The 16,633-nt window shown below is 41.0% G+C and overlaps 2 protein-coding genes across 2 annotated transcripts; one reads left to right on the forward strand and one right to left on the reverse strand.

The window, feature by feature from the left end:
- Nucleotides 1-125: 125 nt before the first annotated feature.
- Nucleotides 126-4,557, reverse strand: ribc1 (RIB43A domain with coiled-coils 1). The gene is made up of 8 exons (XM_040153083.1): nucleotides 4,271-4,557; nucleotides 3,255-3,473; nucleotides 2,838-3,055; nucleotides 2,600-2,714; nucleotides 2,185-2,303; nucleotides 1,337-1,573; nucleotides 362-528; nucleotides 126-207 (listed from the first exon to the last, which is right to left on the reverse strand). Exons 2-8 carry the CDS (start codon nucleotides 3,451-3,453, stop codon nucleotides 126-128), a joined length of 1,137 nt encoding a protein of 378 aa, XP_040009017.1. The 5' UTR covers nucleotides 3,454-3,473; nucleotides 4,271-4,557.
- Nucleotides 4,558-4,576: 19 nt separating this feature from the next.
- Nucleotides 4,577-16,224, forward strand: smc1a (structural maintenance of chromosomes 1A). The gene is made up of 26 exons (XM_040153082.1): nucleotides 4,577-5,016; nucleotides 5,606-5,794; nucleotides 6,455-6,567; nucleotides 6,974-7,177; nucleotides 7,534-7,772; nucleotides 7,881-8,139; nucleotides 8,639-8,779; nucleotides 8,887-8,969; nucleotides 9,060-9,159; nucleotides 9,650-9,757; nucleotides 9,917-10,102; nucleotides 10,495-10,674; nucleotides 10,838-10,984; nucleotides 11,240-11,377; nucleotides 11,472-11,588; nucleotides 11,681-11,787; nucleotides 11,901-12,042; nucleotides 12,145-12,290; nucleotides 12,399-12,552; nucleotides 12,645-12,752; nucleotides 13,036-13,192; nucleotides 13,304-13,458; nucleotides 13,603-13,754; nucleotides 13,874-13,943; nucleotides 14,084-14,194; nucleotides 15,283-16,224. Exons 1-26 carry the CDS (start codon nucleotides 4,908-4,910, stop codon nucleotides 15,361-15,363), a joined length of 3,696 nt encoding a protein of 1,231 aa, XP_040009016.1. The 5' UTR covers nucleotides 4,577-4,907; the 3' UTR covers nucleotides 15,364-16,224.
- The last annotated feature ends 409 nt before the right edge of the window (nucleotides 16,225-16,633 follow it).

A 16,633-nucleotide genomic window follows, 5' to 3' on the forward strand; every position in this document is an offset into this window, starting at 1 on the left:
TCACTTAAAGTTAAGCAGTAAGTATTGATTAGTTAGGATTAAATCCACAATGAGCGTGAGTATAATCAATAGATTTTATTAGCACATTTTCACAGGAGGAAAATCCTGGGCAAGGTGTGTGATGCTCAGCGGGAGCTGGTGTTGAATTGATAAAAGTATTCCTTACTGGGTTTGTTGGTGTATACCGTCTTGTTCAGGTACTCCTGACTGGGAGAGACATAGACACAAAGAAACATAAAATGAGTAACTGTCTCCAAAAATGGTTTTTTCAATCTGAATTCTACATTATCACCTACACCCAAAATACATTTGCTGACTGCTGCATGAATAGTGAGTGTACATATGTGTGCGCAGTGCTCACAATTCCTTCTGCTCTCCGGCAAGCTGCATGTTGTACTGGTCCATCTGAATCCTCCTCTGTCTCCTCAGCTTTGCTGCTCTTGTCTCCTCTTCCTCTGCTTCTCTGGACAGCTTCAGGAGCCGGAGGTCCCAAATTGCATCCTGAATCTTCTCAGCATCACGTTGTCTCTTAAGATGGCAAGAAATAAATGTCTAAATGCTAAACCTGAGTGGAAGTGCTATGTGGGATACCAGGTTGAAAAAAATTTTAGAACAGTTTTTATGAGGGAGTGGTTCCCAACCGCAGGGTTAGGACCTGACCAAAAGGTTACAAGATAAATCTGAAGGGTTCCAAGATGATTAATAGGATAAGAAAGCAGATAAATATTTTTTCTGCTGAAAAAAATTACGTTTATTTTTTTTCAAACTGTTTTCTTCAGACTTTTCTTTGCCTCTAAAGAGTTTTTTTTTTAATCTGGGAAAGTGGTCTAAACATTTAGAAATATGCAACTTCAAAAGAGATTTACAAGTAGAGATGGATGACAAATTAAAGGGAAAAATCTGAATAAGTTAGTGGAGAAACATAATAAATTCAGAACATGATGTAAATCATATGCTCTGGCCTTCACAGCCACAAGATCTCAACCCAGCTGAAAACACGTGGGACATTTTCGACCAGTGTGTTAGACAGCACTCACTATCAAAAGACTATATAAGAGAATGTCTTTTGTGTGAATGCTGTTCATCCCCGCAGTAGAGTCCAGAGGCTCATGGTGGCTCAACAACTTACTCAGAGTTTTTATGTTGAAATTTCCCATAATTTCTCATCTATATGTGACTTAATTTTAAGGGGCCACAAGTCAAAAGGGTTTGGGAACCACAGTTTTGCAGAAAGGTAGAAATGAAGAGGAGCTTGGAACAGTGTAAGACATGACTTAACCATGAGTTGCTCATTTGTGTATGAGAACTGCATTGTGTTGTAGGGTGACTCCAGTACCTGTCTCTCAAGGCACTGTGCCTCTCTCTCCCCATGGATGGCACTCAGCTGCTCGGGGCTCATCCCCTTCCACCTGTCAGTTAGAACCCGGGGTGGCTTCCCCCCTCCCACCTCTCTCTCTGCTGCCCCTGCAGACTCTGTCATCATGTCGGATGTCAGTGTGTGCCACATCTCTGCAAGATTCTCCCGTTCCTCTCTCCTGTGCCGCTCCTTCAGTTTCTCTGCCCGCTCTGCAGCCTGTGGGGAACAGGTCGTGGTGAGGCCTTACCAGGGATCCAGGGAGAGTTGATTGATCATTCCCTTGATGATCGGAGTAGCGGCATATTTATGAAACCCAGCCTCTAAAATGCAGTTACTTCGAGCATAGAGTCAAGAGTCAGCCATATGGTGGATGTCCTCCTGAGAGATCCAGTCAGTCAGTAACATTTGCTTGTGCATCATGCATGTGAGTGGTTATTAGAGAAACCACATAACTGTCAAAAAAAAAGTACCATGACCTGAAGGACTTGTAATGATGCCTCCCAATGGAGGATTCAATCGAGCGCATTCAGGCAAATGAGGGGAGAGCTAAATGGGCGTTTAAAAACAGACAAGGCCCACGCATACATCAAAGCAGTTTAACCATCCATGTTGCTTGGTACCAACTAATATGTTGGCCGCCCTCCTGCAGCACGTGTGTGCACGCATCACTTAACATCTTCAATTAGCAATTTTAATTTCAAAATCCCACCTGAGAACACCGAGTCAGAGCTCGAAACCTCACTGGATTTTGCCTTGAGCATTCACATCAGCAGCTGGTGTGTGAGCGTCTGTGTGTCCATCTGTGCGTGCACATGCATGTACTGTACCAGAACTTGATTGTAGTTGTCAAGTGCGATGCGGGCAGCTCTCTTACACTCCCCCTCTAATGCCGCTTGCTGAACCCCCCGTAGGTCCTGAAGCACCAGCTCTTTGCTCGCAAGCATTTCTGCAACACACACGAGTTGGAAATCACCTACTATGTGTTTTTCACACCTGTATTAGCCACTACACAATGAACGAAGCTCTTCAACAACACATTCAGACATACATAACGCCACTCTGGGATGAGCATCCATCAATGCCACTTGGCAATGAGGGCTGTGCGTAGGAGTGTGTGATTGTTTGTGCAGGAAAGCATGAAACGTGTGTGATTTACAGAGGCTATAGTGTACAGCATGTAAGCTCATCTGTGATTGCAGTGTGTGTGTGTGAGTCCCTGTGTGTGCGCTTGTCTTTTTTCACCTCTATGCTTATTTCCCATGTGCCGTCTCGCGTTGTCTTCCTTCTGCGTTCGCACATCTCTTTCTGTCTTTTTCATTTGTTCTCTCCTCATTTGCTCCTTTCCAATATCCTCTCCCTGTACATGAAACAAGGACACAGTGCTCCAGGGGTAACATGATTATTAATTTAACCCCTTCGCTGGATATTGTTCCACTGCTCTTGATGCACTCCATGTACGTGCCGGTCACAGGAAGCCTACCTGAAAGATTTGCATACTGGCAGGCCCCAGCTCACCCTCTGGAATGGTGATCCTGAATGGCCCCTTCAGGCCACACTTGAGATCAGCATCACGAGAGTCCTCCACACGCTGATGAGTGGCCCAGTACTGGGCCAGGTCAGTGTGCAAAGCTGCTCGCTTCTCTCTTTCATCAATGTCTTCCTGAATCAGTACGTCATTTTGATACTCTCTCAGCTTATCTGCAATATATGCAAAATAAAATACACCTGTGATCAATGCTCATTAGTAGTGAAAGGTGATTTCATAAATGGAGAGGGCTTAAGACAATATTCTTAGAGGGGACCCAGTATTCCTAGTTATGTGCATTGTGAATAATGTCTGTGATTCAGCTGATTTCATTCTGACCCATCACTGCCTCTTATTCCACCCACAGCTTACCGAAGACTTTGTCTCGTTGTCTCTCAATGTTTTGCTGATGTTTTTTCTCCTGGACTTGTTGGCTCAGGGCATCAAGGTCGAGGCCCATCACACGTAGCCGGGTGTTGAAGATTCGGGCCTTGCGTGCTATCTCTGCAGACCTTCGCCTCTCCACAGCCTTTTCAATAGACTGGTCTACGGGCAAATCCACTTTGTACATGTTCACAGTTTCTAGTGAGCCTGGAGGGAGGAGACACAGCATTACATCACCCTTTATAGCTACCATTGGTGGAGGAATACTAAGATCCTTTACTTAAGTAATGATATGTATACGTAGCGATATCACACTGTGAAAAATACTCCATCATAAGTAAAAGTCCTGAATTCAAAAGCTTACTTAAGTAAAATTACAAAATTATTGTCAGCAGAATGTACTTCATGGTGCTGTGTTATATGTACAGATATATTATATCATAAAATTATTATTAAGGATGTATTTATGTGTAAGTAGCCTTTTACTGTTATAGTTGGTTGAGGCGGAACAAACTTTAATGATTCTATATTCTGTTGGGCACTTTAATCTACAACCCCCCCCCCAAAAAAATTCTGAATATAGTTACACCCTAAAAACCTATCTATCTGAAAAACAAGTGGAAACTAACTTGTATTAATTTCACTTTAAGTCAATTTGTTTAATAAAATGGTCTATAAAGGAACATCTGCAGCTTGAAACAGGTCACAATGAGGCAGGTTGCTACACAAGAATAATGAAAAATGTGACTGTTTGAGAAAATACTTGAAAGCGAGTTGAAAATAGGCTGGAATATTTTTACTGCAGTTGAAATAGTGCAGGGGAAGTATATGGTATGAGAAAATGGAAATACTCAAGTAAAGTACGAGAACCTCAAAATTGTACTTGACTAAATGTATAGTTACTTTCCACCACTGAGAGCTACCATCATAGTTGTAAATGTTCTTTTTCGATTGAATTAAAAATCACACAACAATCTGATCATTGATCTAAAGCAAAGACTCACCTCTGACTTTACAGATGTGCAGAAATTATTTTAGTCAATTTGGGGACTTTAGACCCATGTGAAGACCTCAGTGCGTGAAGCTGCTTCGCTGCTCGAGTCCTGGTTTGTTTGGATGCCCTTGGTAACCATGGCAACATCCCAACATATTGCGCTATAACAATATGTAATAAATAAATCGCTGATCGCTGGTACACCTGTAAAAAACCTGAATTCTCACTGAAATTAACATAATTTATGATATAAATGATATAGTTTAATGTTAGTGGTGCCATAAACACAATGCAGCTGAACTCCGGACAGCTCCATTTCGTCTCGCGAGAAACAGTGAGGTTTCGTGTCTCGCGGGCTCGAAGGTTTCCCTGTTCGACTGTAAAATGGCGCATTGTTGTTACAACTGCATCGCGGCTATTCGATTAAGATTATGAAGATGTTTATAATATTAAACTAAATATGCACTTCGTAATGTGACTTGTGCAAAGACCAGCAATAGATTAAACGGAGATTCATTCATTCGCGTGCATGCTTCGTCTATGAGATTGCTTGTTGGTTACACATTGGCTGTTAGCATTAGCAACATTTTACTTGCTAATATTCACTGTGCACTTTTTTTCGAAACAGCGGCGCAAATATAACGAACATGGGTTATTTAAAACTGATAGAAATTGAAAACTTCAAGTCGTACAAAGGAAGACAGATCATTGGACCTTTTCATAAGTTTACTGCAATCATCGGACCCAATGGATCTGGTATGTTATGATCGCGGCTTATGCCGAATGCAGACGGCTTGTTAGCATTGGCTAACTGTAAACACAACGCAGTGATGACCCGCTGTCTGTAGATATCACAACTTCTAGTGTTTGCATAAAATTCACGTCTGCATGTATCGTGATTTGCTGGACAGCAGTTTGACGATTGTACTAACTATCCAACTTTCCATCGTATTACCATTCTACACTCAGTTGTTTATTTCAGTGTTATTTGTGTTATGATTTGTGACTGCCAGCTTGTACAATCTGCTCGTGTTTATATCCTTTAATATATTATATAAAAGATCAAACTTTACTTCTTTAAATCTCGGAAAGACCCCTACTAATTATTCAAACCATTGCAATATCACAAACTGTGGCCAATTAGTTGAATCAACCATTAACCATTAACCATTAAACTGTAAATGCACATTGTAAAAGTCGCAAGGATAAACTTCACTGCAGGGCTATTATTTTGGATTACACCAGACTGCACAAGTGTATCACATAAACAGTTCGCCCAGTGTTTATTTTGCTTTCCATATTAGATTTTTGTGGGGTACTGAGAATTTATACGCTCTTGTTGTAGGAAAGTCCAACCTTATGGATGCCATCAGCTTCGTGTTGGCGGAGAAGACCAGTAACCTGCGTGTGAAGACTCTGAAGGATCTAATTCATGGAGCACCTGTAGGGAAGCCAGCTGCCAACAGAGCCTTTGTCAGTATGGTGTATCAGGAGGATAATGGAGAGGAACGCTCCTTCACAAGGGTCATTATTGGTATGAATCCCCACTGACAGTCATGTTGGAATTTATGATTCGGTTGCTTCATTAATGTTTATCTCTGAGAAGTAAAAAATATCAGCCTAATAACTTTCTTACGTCACTTCTGCCAGAAATTATCATATGCTTAGCTGCTCATGTATGTATGTGCATGTATCTATGTACTTTCCAGTTGACCAAAGTTGAAGGAATTAAACTGAAAGAAATTGAGTGTCATTTTACATCAGTAATTCTATAACCCATGTGTCCAAATACAGCTGCACAAACATGAGTATTACATTTTTTTTAAACATGAATTGATTTCCTTAAAATCCTGCCCGTACTATTTGCCTATAAAAGGGCCTCAATTTCAAACCAGGCAGAGACATTGTCACACTTAATTTGTGCTCACATTTAATTTGAATACATCCTTTACCCTAAAATTCACTACGATCCATTTGAGCTGACTGCTTAGTAGCACTTTATTTCTATCATTGCATCATCAAAGCTATTCAGGAAACACTTTATAATATGTTTAGATATGTTTTATTATAACACAATTTTCTTTCCTTGGACACATTTAATGTAACACCCTTGCAGCCATCTTTTGTATGCTTTTGATAGGCTAATGTGTCTGGTGTTTTATCTCCTTTAATGTGCATGTGGCATTTGCACCAGGTTCCTCTTCTGAGTACCGCATCAACAACAAGGTGGTGGGCCTGCCTGAATACAGTGAGGAACTAGAAAAACTTGGCATCCTGATTAAAGCTAGGAACTTCCTGGTCTTTCAGGTGAGATTGAAATCCTAAAATTGGTTTCCACAGGTTTGCTGCCAGCCAGTTGTGCTTCACAGTGATCTCAGTACAGTTAAGAAGTGTTGCTCATCATTTTTTGAAATGGTTTATTTTTAATTGACAATATTGAATCATTGATGATTAAAAGTTACTCTTATGAAAAACAGTATAGCCCTGTTTTTGCGGGCTAGTTTTGTTTATTGCCAGCACTGTTTGTGGTGCAAACAGTTAATATGGCCAAGCATGTGCCTTCACTGGGTTTTAATGCTTTGAATGTGGAATGGCCAATTGGAGCAAAAGCCCGGAGTATCATTTTTTTGGTGTAAAATTGATATCTGATAACATGGATTTGGCAGTAGCTTCCAGTAATCACAGTTTGGTTCTCTGCTTATTTTCCCTCCAGGGAGCCGTGGAGTCCATTGCCATGAAGAACCCCAAGGAGCGTACAGCTCTGTTTGAGGAGATCTCCCGTTCCGGAGAGCTGGCCCAGGAGTACGACCGCAGGAAGAAGGAGATGGTTAAAGCAGAAGAGGACACACAGTTCAATTATCATCGCAAGAAAAACATTGCTGCTGAGCGCAAAGAAGCCAAGCAAGAAAAAGAGGAGGTATGTCCTTTGTGTAGATTGCAAATACAGTATATCTGGGAGTTACAGTTACTCCCATGCATTTGTATTCTGCTTGGATTGGAAATGAAATACTTCATGTAGTGTAGTTGTTGTAGCAGCTCATTAGTTTTGGCATGTGATTAAATTAATTTGCAGCATATTCTGTGTTATCTGTCCTATGTTATCTGCCTGCAACCCACTGTTATTTCTGCCTATCTTGGCAAGGACACTCTTGTAAAAGAGATTTTTAATTGCACTGGGGCTTTCCTGACCATCAATAAAGGCCATCATTATACAAAACACATAGAATTTACTTAATCACACTGTCTGTGTGTCTCCTACCATTTTGCTACCAGGCTGAGCGTTACCAGCGTCTGAAGGACGAAGTAGCCAGGGCCAGTGTTCAGTTGCAGCTCTTCAAGCTTTACCACAATGAGACTGAGATTGAGAAGCTGAACAAAGAGCTGGGCCAGCGGAACAAGGAGATTGAGAAGGACCGTAAAAAGATGGACCATGTGGAGGAGGAGCTGAAGGACAAGAAGAAGGAGCTGGGCAGACTGATGAGGGAGCAGCAAACCATTGAGAAAGAAATCAAGTAAGTGGCTGACATGACGGCCTTGTCATGTTTGCTTAATGCATATGCGTAGATCTGGATCTAGATTTTAAACATAGGGCTTTGTTAATCATGTGACTCTCCCCACAGAGAGAAGGACTCTGAGTTGAACCAAAAGAGGCCACAGTACATCAAGGCCAAAGAGAACACCTCACACAAGATCAAGAAGCTTGAGGCGGCGCGCAAATCACTGCAAAATGCCCAGAAGATGTATAAGAAACGCAAGGCAGACATGGATGAGCTGGATAAAGAGATGAGGGCAGTGGAGATGGCCAAGCAAGAGTTTGAGGAGAGAATGGAGGAGGAGGCGCAAAGCCAGGGCCAGGACCTCACCCTGGAGGAAAACCAGGTCAGATATGTTAGGATGTTGTAGATATGTAATGGCTACTCATTTCATTTTGAATAAATTATCAGCTCCAGGTTTTTATTTATTTGATGTACATACTGAAATAGTACTACTCCCATCCATGTCACTGTAAACAAAAAGTATAAATTTACCTTCAGATCTATCTGAGTATATTTTTGTTTTTCATCAGGGAGTTGTTCATACTGAATTAAGAATGTGGTAAAAATGTCTAATAAAATTGCTGACAAAAATGCTAATGTCCTAGATGACTGTGGTCTTCAGTACAACTGTATATTTTGCATAGGCAGTCTTGGCTTCTCAAAATGCAGTCAGCGGTTTGGCATTAAGATAATTGTACAATTGGAAAGCTAGCACATGCAACTTTCAGGTTTGGCGTGGGTGAACTGCATCTGAAATTTTTGTTATTATGTCCTGACACCTGCTGGATGTTAAAAATTTAAGTGACTTAACGCAAACTGCTGTTTCTCTCTTTCCCATCCAGGTCAAGCAGTACCATCGTCTGAAAGAAGAGGCCAGTAAACGTGCTGCTACACTGGCGCAGGAGCTGGAGAAGTTCAACCGTGACCAGAAGGCAGACCAGGACCGCCTTGACTTGGAGGAGAGGAAGAAAGTGGAGACTGAGGTAAATAATATAATGATGGCATTTTTTTTTTTTTTTCATGTGCCAGAGCAAACTGATTTGCACTAATTTGATTGCATATAAGCATATATTATGTTGTTTCTCTCCAGGCCAAAATCAAACAGAAGATCCGTGAAATTGAGGAAAACCAGAAACGTATTGAGAAATTAGAGGATTATATTGCCACCAGCAGGTATGCTGCTCTCATTGTTCAGTGCACTGATTTAATAGGTTTCTCCATTATATTCCTTCATTCACACACTTTTGTCCTGTTACCCCTCAGGCAGTCACTAGATGAGCAGAAGCGCATGGAGGAGGAGCTGACAGAGGAGGTGGAGATGGCCAAGAGGAGGATTGATGAGATCAACATGGAGCTTAACCAGGTACACAATACATACACAGGAAAGAGAGACAAGGAGGTGACTTCAAATGGCGTTATCTTAGCCGACTGTTAATGTTTTCAGTGTGCTGTGGTTGTTAGGGAGCATTCTCTGGAAGGCCATAAGTTCACATTTGCATGCGTTGCCCTGTCACGGTGTCCATAATTTTTAGATTTAAATTGCAGATTTCAACCTGCTTCTGTAGCTATCCTGTGCTGCCGAAGTGAACAGCATGACAATTGAATTTCTCCACGTGAATAAATGATCGTTTCTCACCATAGACATTTTCACATATTGGGGAAAAGCACAAGCGTCATCAATAAAGTAAATGATTGCTAGTAAGCCATGTCAGGCCAGCATGCATAGTACCGGGGCCCTGGCACTGGCACTCCTATTGTTCATGTTGTTAGTTACACCAGTGTTTTTGCCAAGTGAAAATGTCAACTGCGAAGAAGTCTATGACGAATCCCAGTATTATTGGCTTTTGCTGTAGGTAATGGAACAGCTGGGAGACGCCAGAATCGACAGGCAGGAGAACAGTCGCCAGCAGCGCAAGGCTGAGATCATGGAGAGTATCAAACGACTCTACCCTGGCTCTGTGGTAAGGCAACTGTGACAGCTTTCAGCACAATATTAGCTATTTTTCTATTGCTGGCAAAAGTTAAAGTTTCTTCCTTCCCTACTGGATTTAGTGAAAGCATTGAATAAACTCGTCATAAACTCAGTTTAGTAATAAATACATTGCTCTTTCTTTCCTCAGTATGGTCGTCTAATCGACCTGTGTCAGCCCACTCAGAAGAAGTATCAGATTGCTGTGACCAAAGTGTTGGGCAAGAACATGGATGCCATCATTGTTGACTCAGAGAAGACTGGCAGAGACTGTATACAATACATCAAGGAGCAGAGAGGAGAGCCTGAGACCTTCCTTCCTCTCGACTACCTTGAGGTGAATACTTGATAGTACTGATAACACTTCTACTCCAGAGACTTTAGAGGAGTTAGAATAAACAGTCATGTCAAAGCTGCCATCGAGAATGGGATAATCAAATTTCAGCAAACTCCAGGAAGAATTCCAAAAATAAGAAAACAGCAGGATTTAATTTTTTATTTTAGTCTTCAAACATATTTTATTATTTTTGACACAGCTAAATAAAATGCACCTTTTTGCATATTTTTATCAGAGTGACTAAATAAAATGCCATTAATTTTGGTGCAATGTTAAAGCAAACTTTCTTAGTTCTTGTTGAAAAAGGCACTTGCATAGAAACAAGTCAATACGAATTTTAAATTGCTTTATATATGGGGAAAAAAACTTAATAAGCTTTTCTCTTGACAAAGGTGAAACCAACAGATGAGAAACTCAGAGAGCTGCGAGGAGCCAAGCTGGTGATTGATGTGATTCGCTACGAGCCCCCGCATATCAAGAAAGCCCTGCAGTATGCATGTGGCAACGCCCTGGTCTGTGAGAACGTAGAAGATGCACGAAGGATTGCTTTTGGGGGGCCATACCGACACAAGGTATTTGACTTAGTTTAGGCCACTAGCTGAGGTTTCACATATGCCTTCAGCATTGCCGTGTCATGAAGATGGGAGGATTAGCTATCATTCCTGCCTAATGACTAGGTAGATGTAAATTCTATTCCGTTCTACCCCTCACCTCTCCTTGTCTGCCTGTGCCCAGACGGTAGCCCTGGACGGTACTCTGTTCCAGAAGTCTGGAGTCATTTCTGGAGGAGCCAGTGACCTGAAGGCCAAGGCCAGACGCTGGGATGAGAAAGCAGTGGACAAGCTCAAGGAAAAGAAAGAAAAACTCACTGAAGAGCTTAAGGTAACTTTAAATATCAATACCTCGATCAAGGAGGTTGTTGGTGTTATTTAGCGTGATATTATAAAAAGCATTTTGAGTCAGTGGGAATTAGGGTGTGCTGAAAATGTTGCAATGCTAATGCTGGAATACGGTTGACATCCCCTGTGTAACCGCAAGATGTGAATTGTTGTTGGTCTATAGTCACTGACTTCAGTTTAATGGATTGCCATTTGATGTTAATTCACAATAATTTCCACTTAATGTTTTCCTTTGTAGGAGCAAATGAAGGCCAAGAGGAAGGAGGCAGAGCTGCGCCAGGTGCAGTCACAGGCCCACGGTCTGCAGATGAGACTCAAGTACTCCCAGAGTGACCTGGAACAGACCAAAACCCGCCACCTCTCCCTCAACATGCAGGTACAGCCTTCTTACAGCTCATTATTTTTCACCTCCTGTCTGTTATTGCAATAGTGACTATTGTCTTAAAGCATGTTTGCTTTGTGTCATGCAGGAGAAGTCTAAGCTAGAGAGTGAATTGGCAAACTTTGGCCCTCGCATCAATGACATCAAGAGGATCATCCAGTCCCGTGAGAGGGAGATCACTGACCTGCGCGACCGCATGAACTTGGTGAGACTGGCAGAAAGTGAGGTTCATTTTAGAAGTCTGTTTACGAATATTTGGCATTTGGCAATATCAGTATGAATGTTCTTGTTTTCCAGGTGGAGGATGAGGTGTTCGTGGAATTCTGTGAGGAGATTGGCGTGAGGAACATCAGAGAGTTTGAGGAGGAGAAGGTGAAGAGGCAGAATGAGATTGCAAAGAAGCGGTACGTTTCGTAATTTAATCAGTAATCAGTAGTCATCTTTCTTTCCACATTGTCGGTTAACCTGTCCCAGTTTTTCTATGTAGTGTAACCTGACATCCATTATTTTGCTTCAGTCTTGAGTTTGAGACCCAGAAGACCCGTCTGGGTATCCAGTTAGACTATGAGAAGAACCAGCTGAAGGAGGACCAGGAGAAAGTCATGATGTGGGAGCAGACCGTCAAGAAGGACGAGGCTGAAATAGAGCGACTTAAGAAGGTAAAAACATAAAGTGAAGGATGAAAACTTGATTTATTATCTATTCTGCCCTCTATTTTGAACTCAAGTGAAATCTCACTCGTGTGTCCTGTCTTCCTGTAGGAGGAGCACAGACACATGAAGATCATTGATGAGACAATGGCCCAGCTGCAGGATCTGAAGAACCAGCACCTCACCAAGAAATCTGAAGTCAATGATAAGAACCACGAGATGGAGGAGATCCGCAAAAAACTGGGTGGTGCCAACAAGTCAGTGGCTGCAGACACACACATCGACTTTAATATTCCTTATGTTGTGAATATAAATGTTACCTTTGAATCAGTTTGTTCTAACAATGTTGCTGTTGTATATTCCAGGGAGTTGACTCAGCTACAGAAGGAAGTTACAGCCATTGAGACCAAACTAGAACAGAAGCGTAGTGACCGTCACAACTTGCTGCAGGCCTGCAAAATGCAGGATATCAGGTTGCCTCTTCGTTCTGGAACAATGGATGATATCAGCCAGGGAGAGGTACACACAAACACACTCACTGAGGCTCTTAACTTTTATAACATTGGGACTGATCCTGAAAATGATGTCCTTCTTTTGTTTTGCTGATCCAGGGGAGCTCCCAAACAGATGAGTCCAGCAGCCAGAGGACGTCCAGTAGTGTTCTGGCTAAAGAAGCTCTCATTGAAATCGACTACAGCAACCTGTCTGAAGATCTTAAGGTAGCTAGTCCAAACGACACCCTTGCCACATGTTTGTCCAGCTTGACCCCCTCCCATCATTTTATTTAAACGGGACATCAGCTCTCTGGATTTGTGTTACTTGGTTTTCTAGGTGACAGTAATGATAATAATATTGTACTTTTCTTTACACAGTTACAAAGTGCTTAACAATACACAAAAGAGGAAAAAAAACAGCATTTGCAGTGAAGATATGACATCTATATTATAAACTACACTCACGAAGTCCACTTAAACTTATTTAATCCTGTTTGACTTCCTACAGGATGCGCTCTCAGAGGAAGAGATCAAGGCAGAGACAAACACACTGCAGCAGCGTCTGAATGAGCAACAGAGCATTCTGCAGAGGATCAGCGCACCCAACATGAAGGCCATGGAGAAGCTGGAGAGCGTCAGGGACAAGTTCCAAGAGACCAGTGATGGTGAGAGGGCAGGCGTTAAATGAGTGAGAGAGGAGAAGTGATGCAGATTCACGTTACCTTTGTAGAGCTGTTGGTAATATTATCGATGCGTGTTTTCTGTCTCTGTTTCAGAGTTTGAAGCCGCTCGTAAGAGAGCCAAGAAGGCCAAGCAAGCCTTTGAGCAGATCAAGAAGGAAAGGTTTGATCGTTTCAATACCTGCTTTGAGTCTGTGGCCACCAACATTGATGAGATCTACAAGGCCCTCTCACGCAATAGCAGTGCCCAGGTATACCTCAAAATGACCTACAATCGCCATAGTACAATCTCCAATCAATGCATCTATGCTTCGGCAGATAATAGATAAGTCGAAGATTGTGCGTTAAATATTCAAAGGAAACCCTTTTACAGTGACTGTCTCTTTCTTCTGCAGGCTTTCCTGGGCCCAGAGAACCCCGAGGAGCCGTACCTGGATGGCATTAACTATAACTGTGTGGCTCCAGGGAAGAGGTTCAGACCCATGGACAACCTGTCTGGAGGAGAGAAGACTGTTGCTGCCCTAGCTCTGCTTTTTGCCATTCACAGGTGAAACCCGGGAGGAGTGGGAGAAGGAGTGTTAATACATGTTTGCGTTGCTTGAAGGTTGATGAAGATTTCTGCACTGTTGGAATACTGTTAACATTATCTCTCCTGCATGTCTGTAGCTACAAACCCGCACCCTTCTTTGTCCTGGATGAGATTGACGCTGCGCTGGACAACACTAACATTGGAAAGGTCCGTTCCGAAATGAAATTTAGATTTAGTGACTTGAGATTTTTATCAATGCTGCTTATGATGTAAACACAGAGGCTTTTAATTAATTATGCTCATCATGTTAAATACAACTACGACTCATAATATCCTTTAAACTCAAGGTGGCCAATTACATCAAAGACCAGTCAGTGCAGAACTTCCAGGCCATCGTCATTTCCCTGAAGGAGGAATTCTACACCAAGGCAGACTCCCTCATCGGTGTTTATCCAGAGGTGTGTTTCTCAATATTGTCTATACAAAATCCAGTGCAAAAGTTGTACAAAACAGGGTGTCTGCAGGTTTTTAAAAGTCTTAAAAGCACTGAATTCACTTCCCTCCAAAAAAGGGCCCTAGAAGGTACCATCAGAGCTGTAGCAAATACTCATGAGTGCTAGCTACATTAGCTGGGAAGCTCATATTAAATTTACTTAAATTAATTGATTATTTTTTAAATGGGTAATCTATCTAATAGTTATCTGCCAATTCTTTGGGTCCAAGTGATGTTAACTGATAAATTATAGTACAAGGAATTACCTTTATATAAAACTGACAAAAATGTGATTATAAATGCCAATAAATTCATTTACTTGACGGATAATTGTAATCCTTATTGTCCCTACTAGTTTGCCCTCATTTGTTGTATGAGTATGACCATGAAAAGGTATTAGATTGCATTCTGTATTGTATTAAAAAGGTCTTACAGTCTTACATTTAATTTGGTAAATACTGCAGAAACCCTGTGTTGTAGATTTACCACCATAAAAAGTCAAGCTGAAATGATCGTTAATCGTTGATTAATTTTTTAGTTGATTGACAGAAAATTAACCTCCAAGTGTTTTGTTTATTGATTAATTATTTGTCTTTTTTTTTTTTTTTTTTCAAGCAAAAATTGTGAAAAAATGCTTCCATGTTACAGGTTCCAGCTGGTTGCTTTTCTCTGACTATCATTTGAGTTTTGGACTGTTGGTCAGACAAACTGGGAAACTGACTGTTGTGACTGGCATTTTTCCCACAATTTTTTGACATTTCATCGGCCAAACAATTTATCGAAAAAAATAATCAATAATGAAAATAATGTTACTAGTGTTTGTTGCAGCCATAATTATAATATATATAGTTATATATAGAATTATATCATATTTGGTACATCTATTTTCAAATTTTGCATTGTTAAGACATATGTCTGATCAGAATCCATCAGAAATAGACCAAAAATAAAGCATTTTGAGATGTTATTGAATAAATGCACATTGGAAACATGTGCTGCATTTGAAATATACAATTCAATTATTAACTGATTTTCCTTCTCCTTTACCCACAGCAAGGAGATTGTGTCATCAGCAAAGTTCTCACCTTTGACCTCTCTCAGTATCCTGATGCCAACCCAAATCCAAACGAATAGGACAAGGCACTCCAAACACTGGCATTTTGGCAAGTTGGACGTTCATTTGCTACTCTGTCTGGGTTGCTCATGCATTCTGTAGTCACAGATAATGTATCCATTAGGTCCCACGTTATTGCCTATTGTTTTTTATTATGTTAATGTATTTTTGGATATGCTAGAGTAGTGAATTAGCGAATTATTTTTTGTTTGTTTGTTTTTTTAAGTTGTGGGGCAGGTGTTCTTTTTAAACTGCGAAAACCACAATGTATGTACATTTATACAAGCCAGCCCTTTCAATTTGGCCATGGAAGAGTGATTATAATAATCGATAAAAATTCATTATAATCTATTGAAAATCAGTGGGAATCAAACCTTTTTAACAGACTGTAGAATTTGTATCGTGGTAAAATGTGTCAAATTTATCTGAAACAAGTTTTTGCTCTCAGAACTTTTATACTGTTTATGGCCCTCTTTTCAAACGTGTGCTTTAAAGCCTTTGCCTGTCTTCTGTTGTGTGTACTAAAAGATGTATTTGCATTTTCATATGTGCTACTTTTTTTAAAAGATGGAAAATCAGGAAACGTTAAGTTTCAGTATGGTGGATACATTCCCGTGTGATAGCTAAACAAAACCACTAGTTAGCTGCAACTGGCGGCGCTATAAGGAGATCATGGAGCTTTATCAAAACTGTAATCAGAAAATTATTTCAAAGGAAATGTGCTGAGGTTATACAGCTGTATGAATAACAACTGTCGCTATATATTCCCTGAGTGATATTCTGAATCAGCTTTAGGGGAGTGTAAAACTCAGCATGAGTGAGAATAGTCTGTCAGGTCTGTTTTATTGATTGCTTTGCTTCAATAAATAAAATTTGAATTATTTAAGCTCTTTTTTATTTTGTTTAATTTTAATTAGTAATGAAAACACGCAACTCATTCACTGTTTTCTGTTCTCAGATGCTGCTTTTGACAGCTTTGTGCCTCTGTTTTAGGGAATTTTCAATGCAGCATGTATTTTGCTGCGTTAGTTTCCAGTCCATAATGGGGGTGGGGGGGTCTTTGCTTTGCGAGGCAAGACTATTAATAGAGGCTCTCAGTTTTCACACCGTAACTTCTGTGGGGGGCAGAGTCCAAAGCATGCACATATCTTCTCATCAAGGCTCTGTCTGCACTCACCTTCTCATTTCAAGGTCTATCTGCCACAAGTTTTGGATTATTATTTACTGGAGCAAACTCACCTGTTATGTCAGGGGTTTCTCCTCTCCAAATCCCGGTCTGCGTTGTCAGAT

This window comes from Xiphias gladius, chromosome 18 (assembly GCF_016859285.1).
Source record: "Xiphias gladius isolate SHS-SW01 ecotype Sanya breed wild chromosome 18, ASM1685928v1, whole genome shotgun sequence".
In the NCBI taxonomy this organism is placed as follows: Eukaryota; Metazoa; Chordata; class Actinopteri; order Istiophoriformes; family Xiphiidae; genus Xiphias; species Xiphias gladius.

Excerpts from the sequence above, each read along its gene's own strand:
- ribc1 (XM_040153083.1), bottom strand. The coding sequence starts at position 3,453 with ATGTACAAAGTGGATTTGCCCGTAGACCAGTCTATTGAAAAGGCTGTG. Across the intron at positions 2,715-2,837 it reads CCAGTATGCAAATCTTTCAG|GGAGAGGATATTGGAAAGGA; the intron begins GTAGGCTTCCTG and ends TTTCATGTACAG. Across the intron at positions 1,574-2,184 it reads ACAACTACAATCAAGTTCTG|GCTGCAGAGCGGGCAGAGAA; the intron begins GTACAGTACATG and ends TGTTCCCCACAG.
- smc1a (XM_040153082.1), top strand. The coding sequence starts at position 4,908 with ATGGGTTATTTAAAACTGATAGAAATTGAAAACTTCAAGTCGTACAAA. Across the intron at positions 7,773-7,880 it reads ACCATTGAGAAAGAAATCAA|AGAGAAGGACTCTGAGTTGA; the intron begins GTAAGTGGCTGA and ends CTCTCCCCACAG. Across the intron at positions 13,755-13,873 it reads CTGCTTTTTGCCATTCACAG|CTACAAACCCGCACCCTTCT; the intron begins GTGAAACCCGGG and ends GCATGTCTGTAG.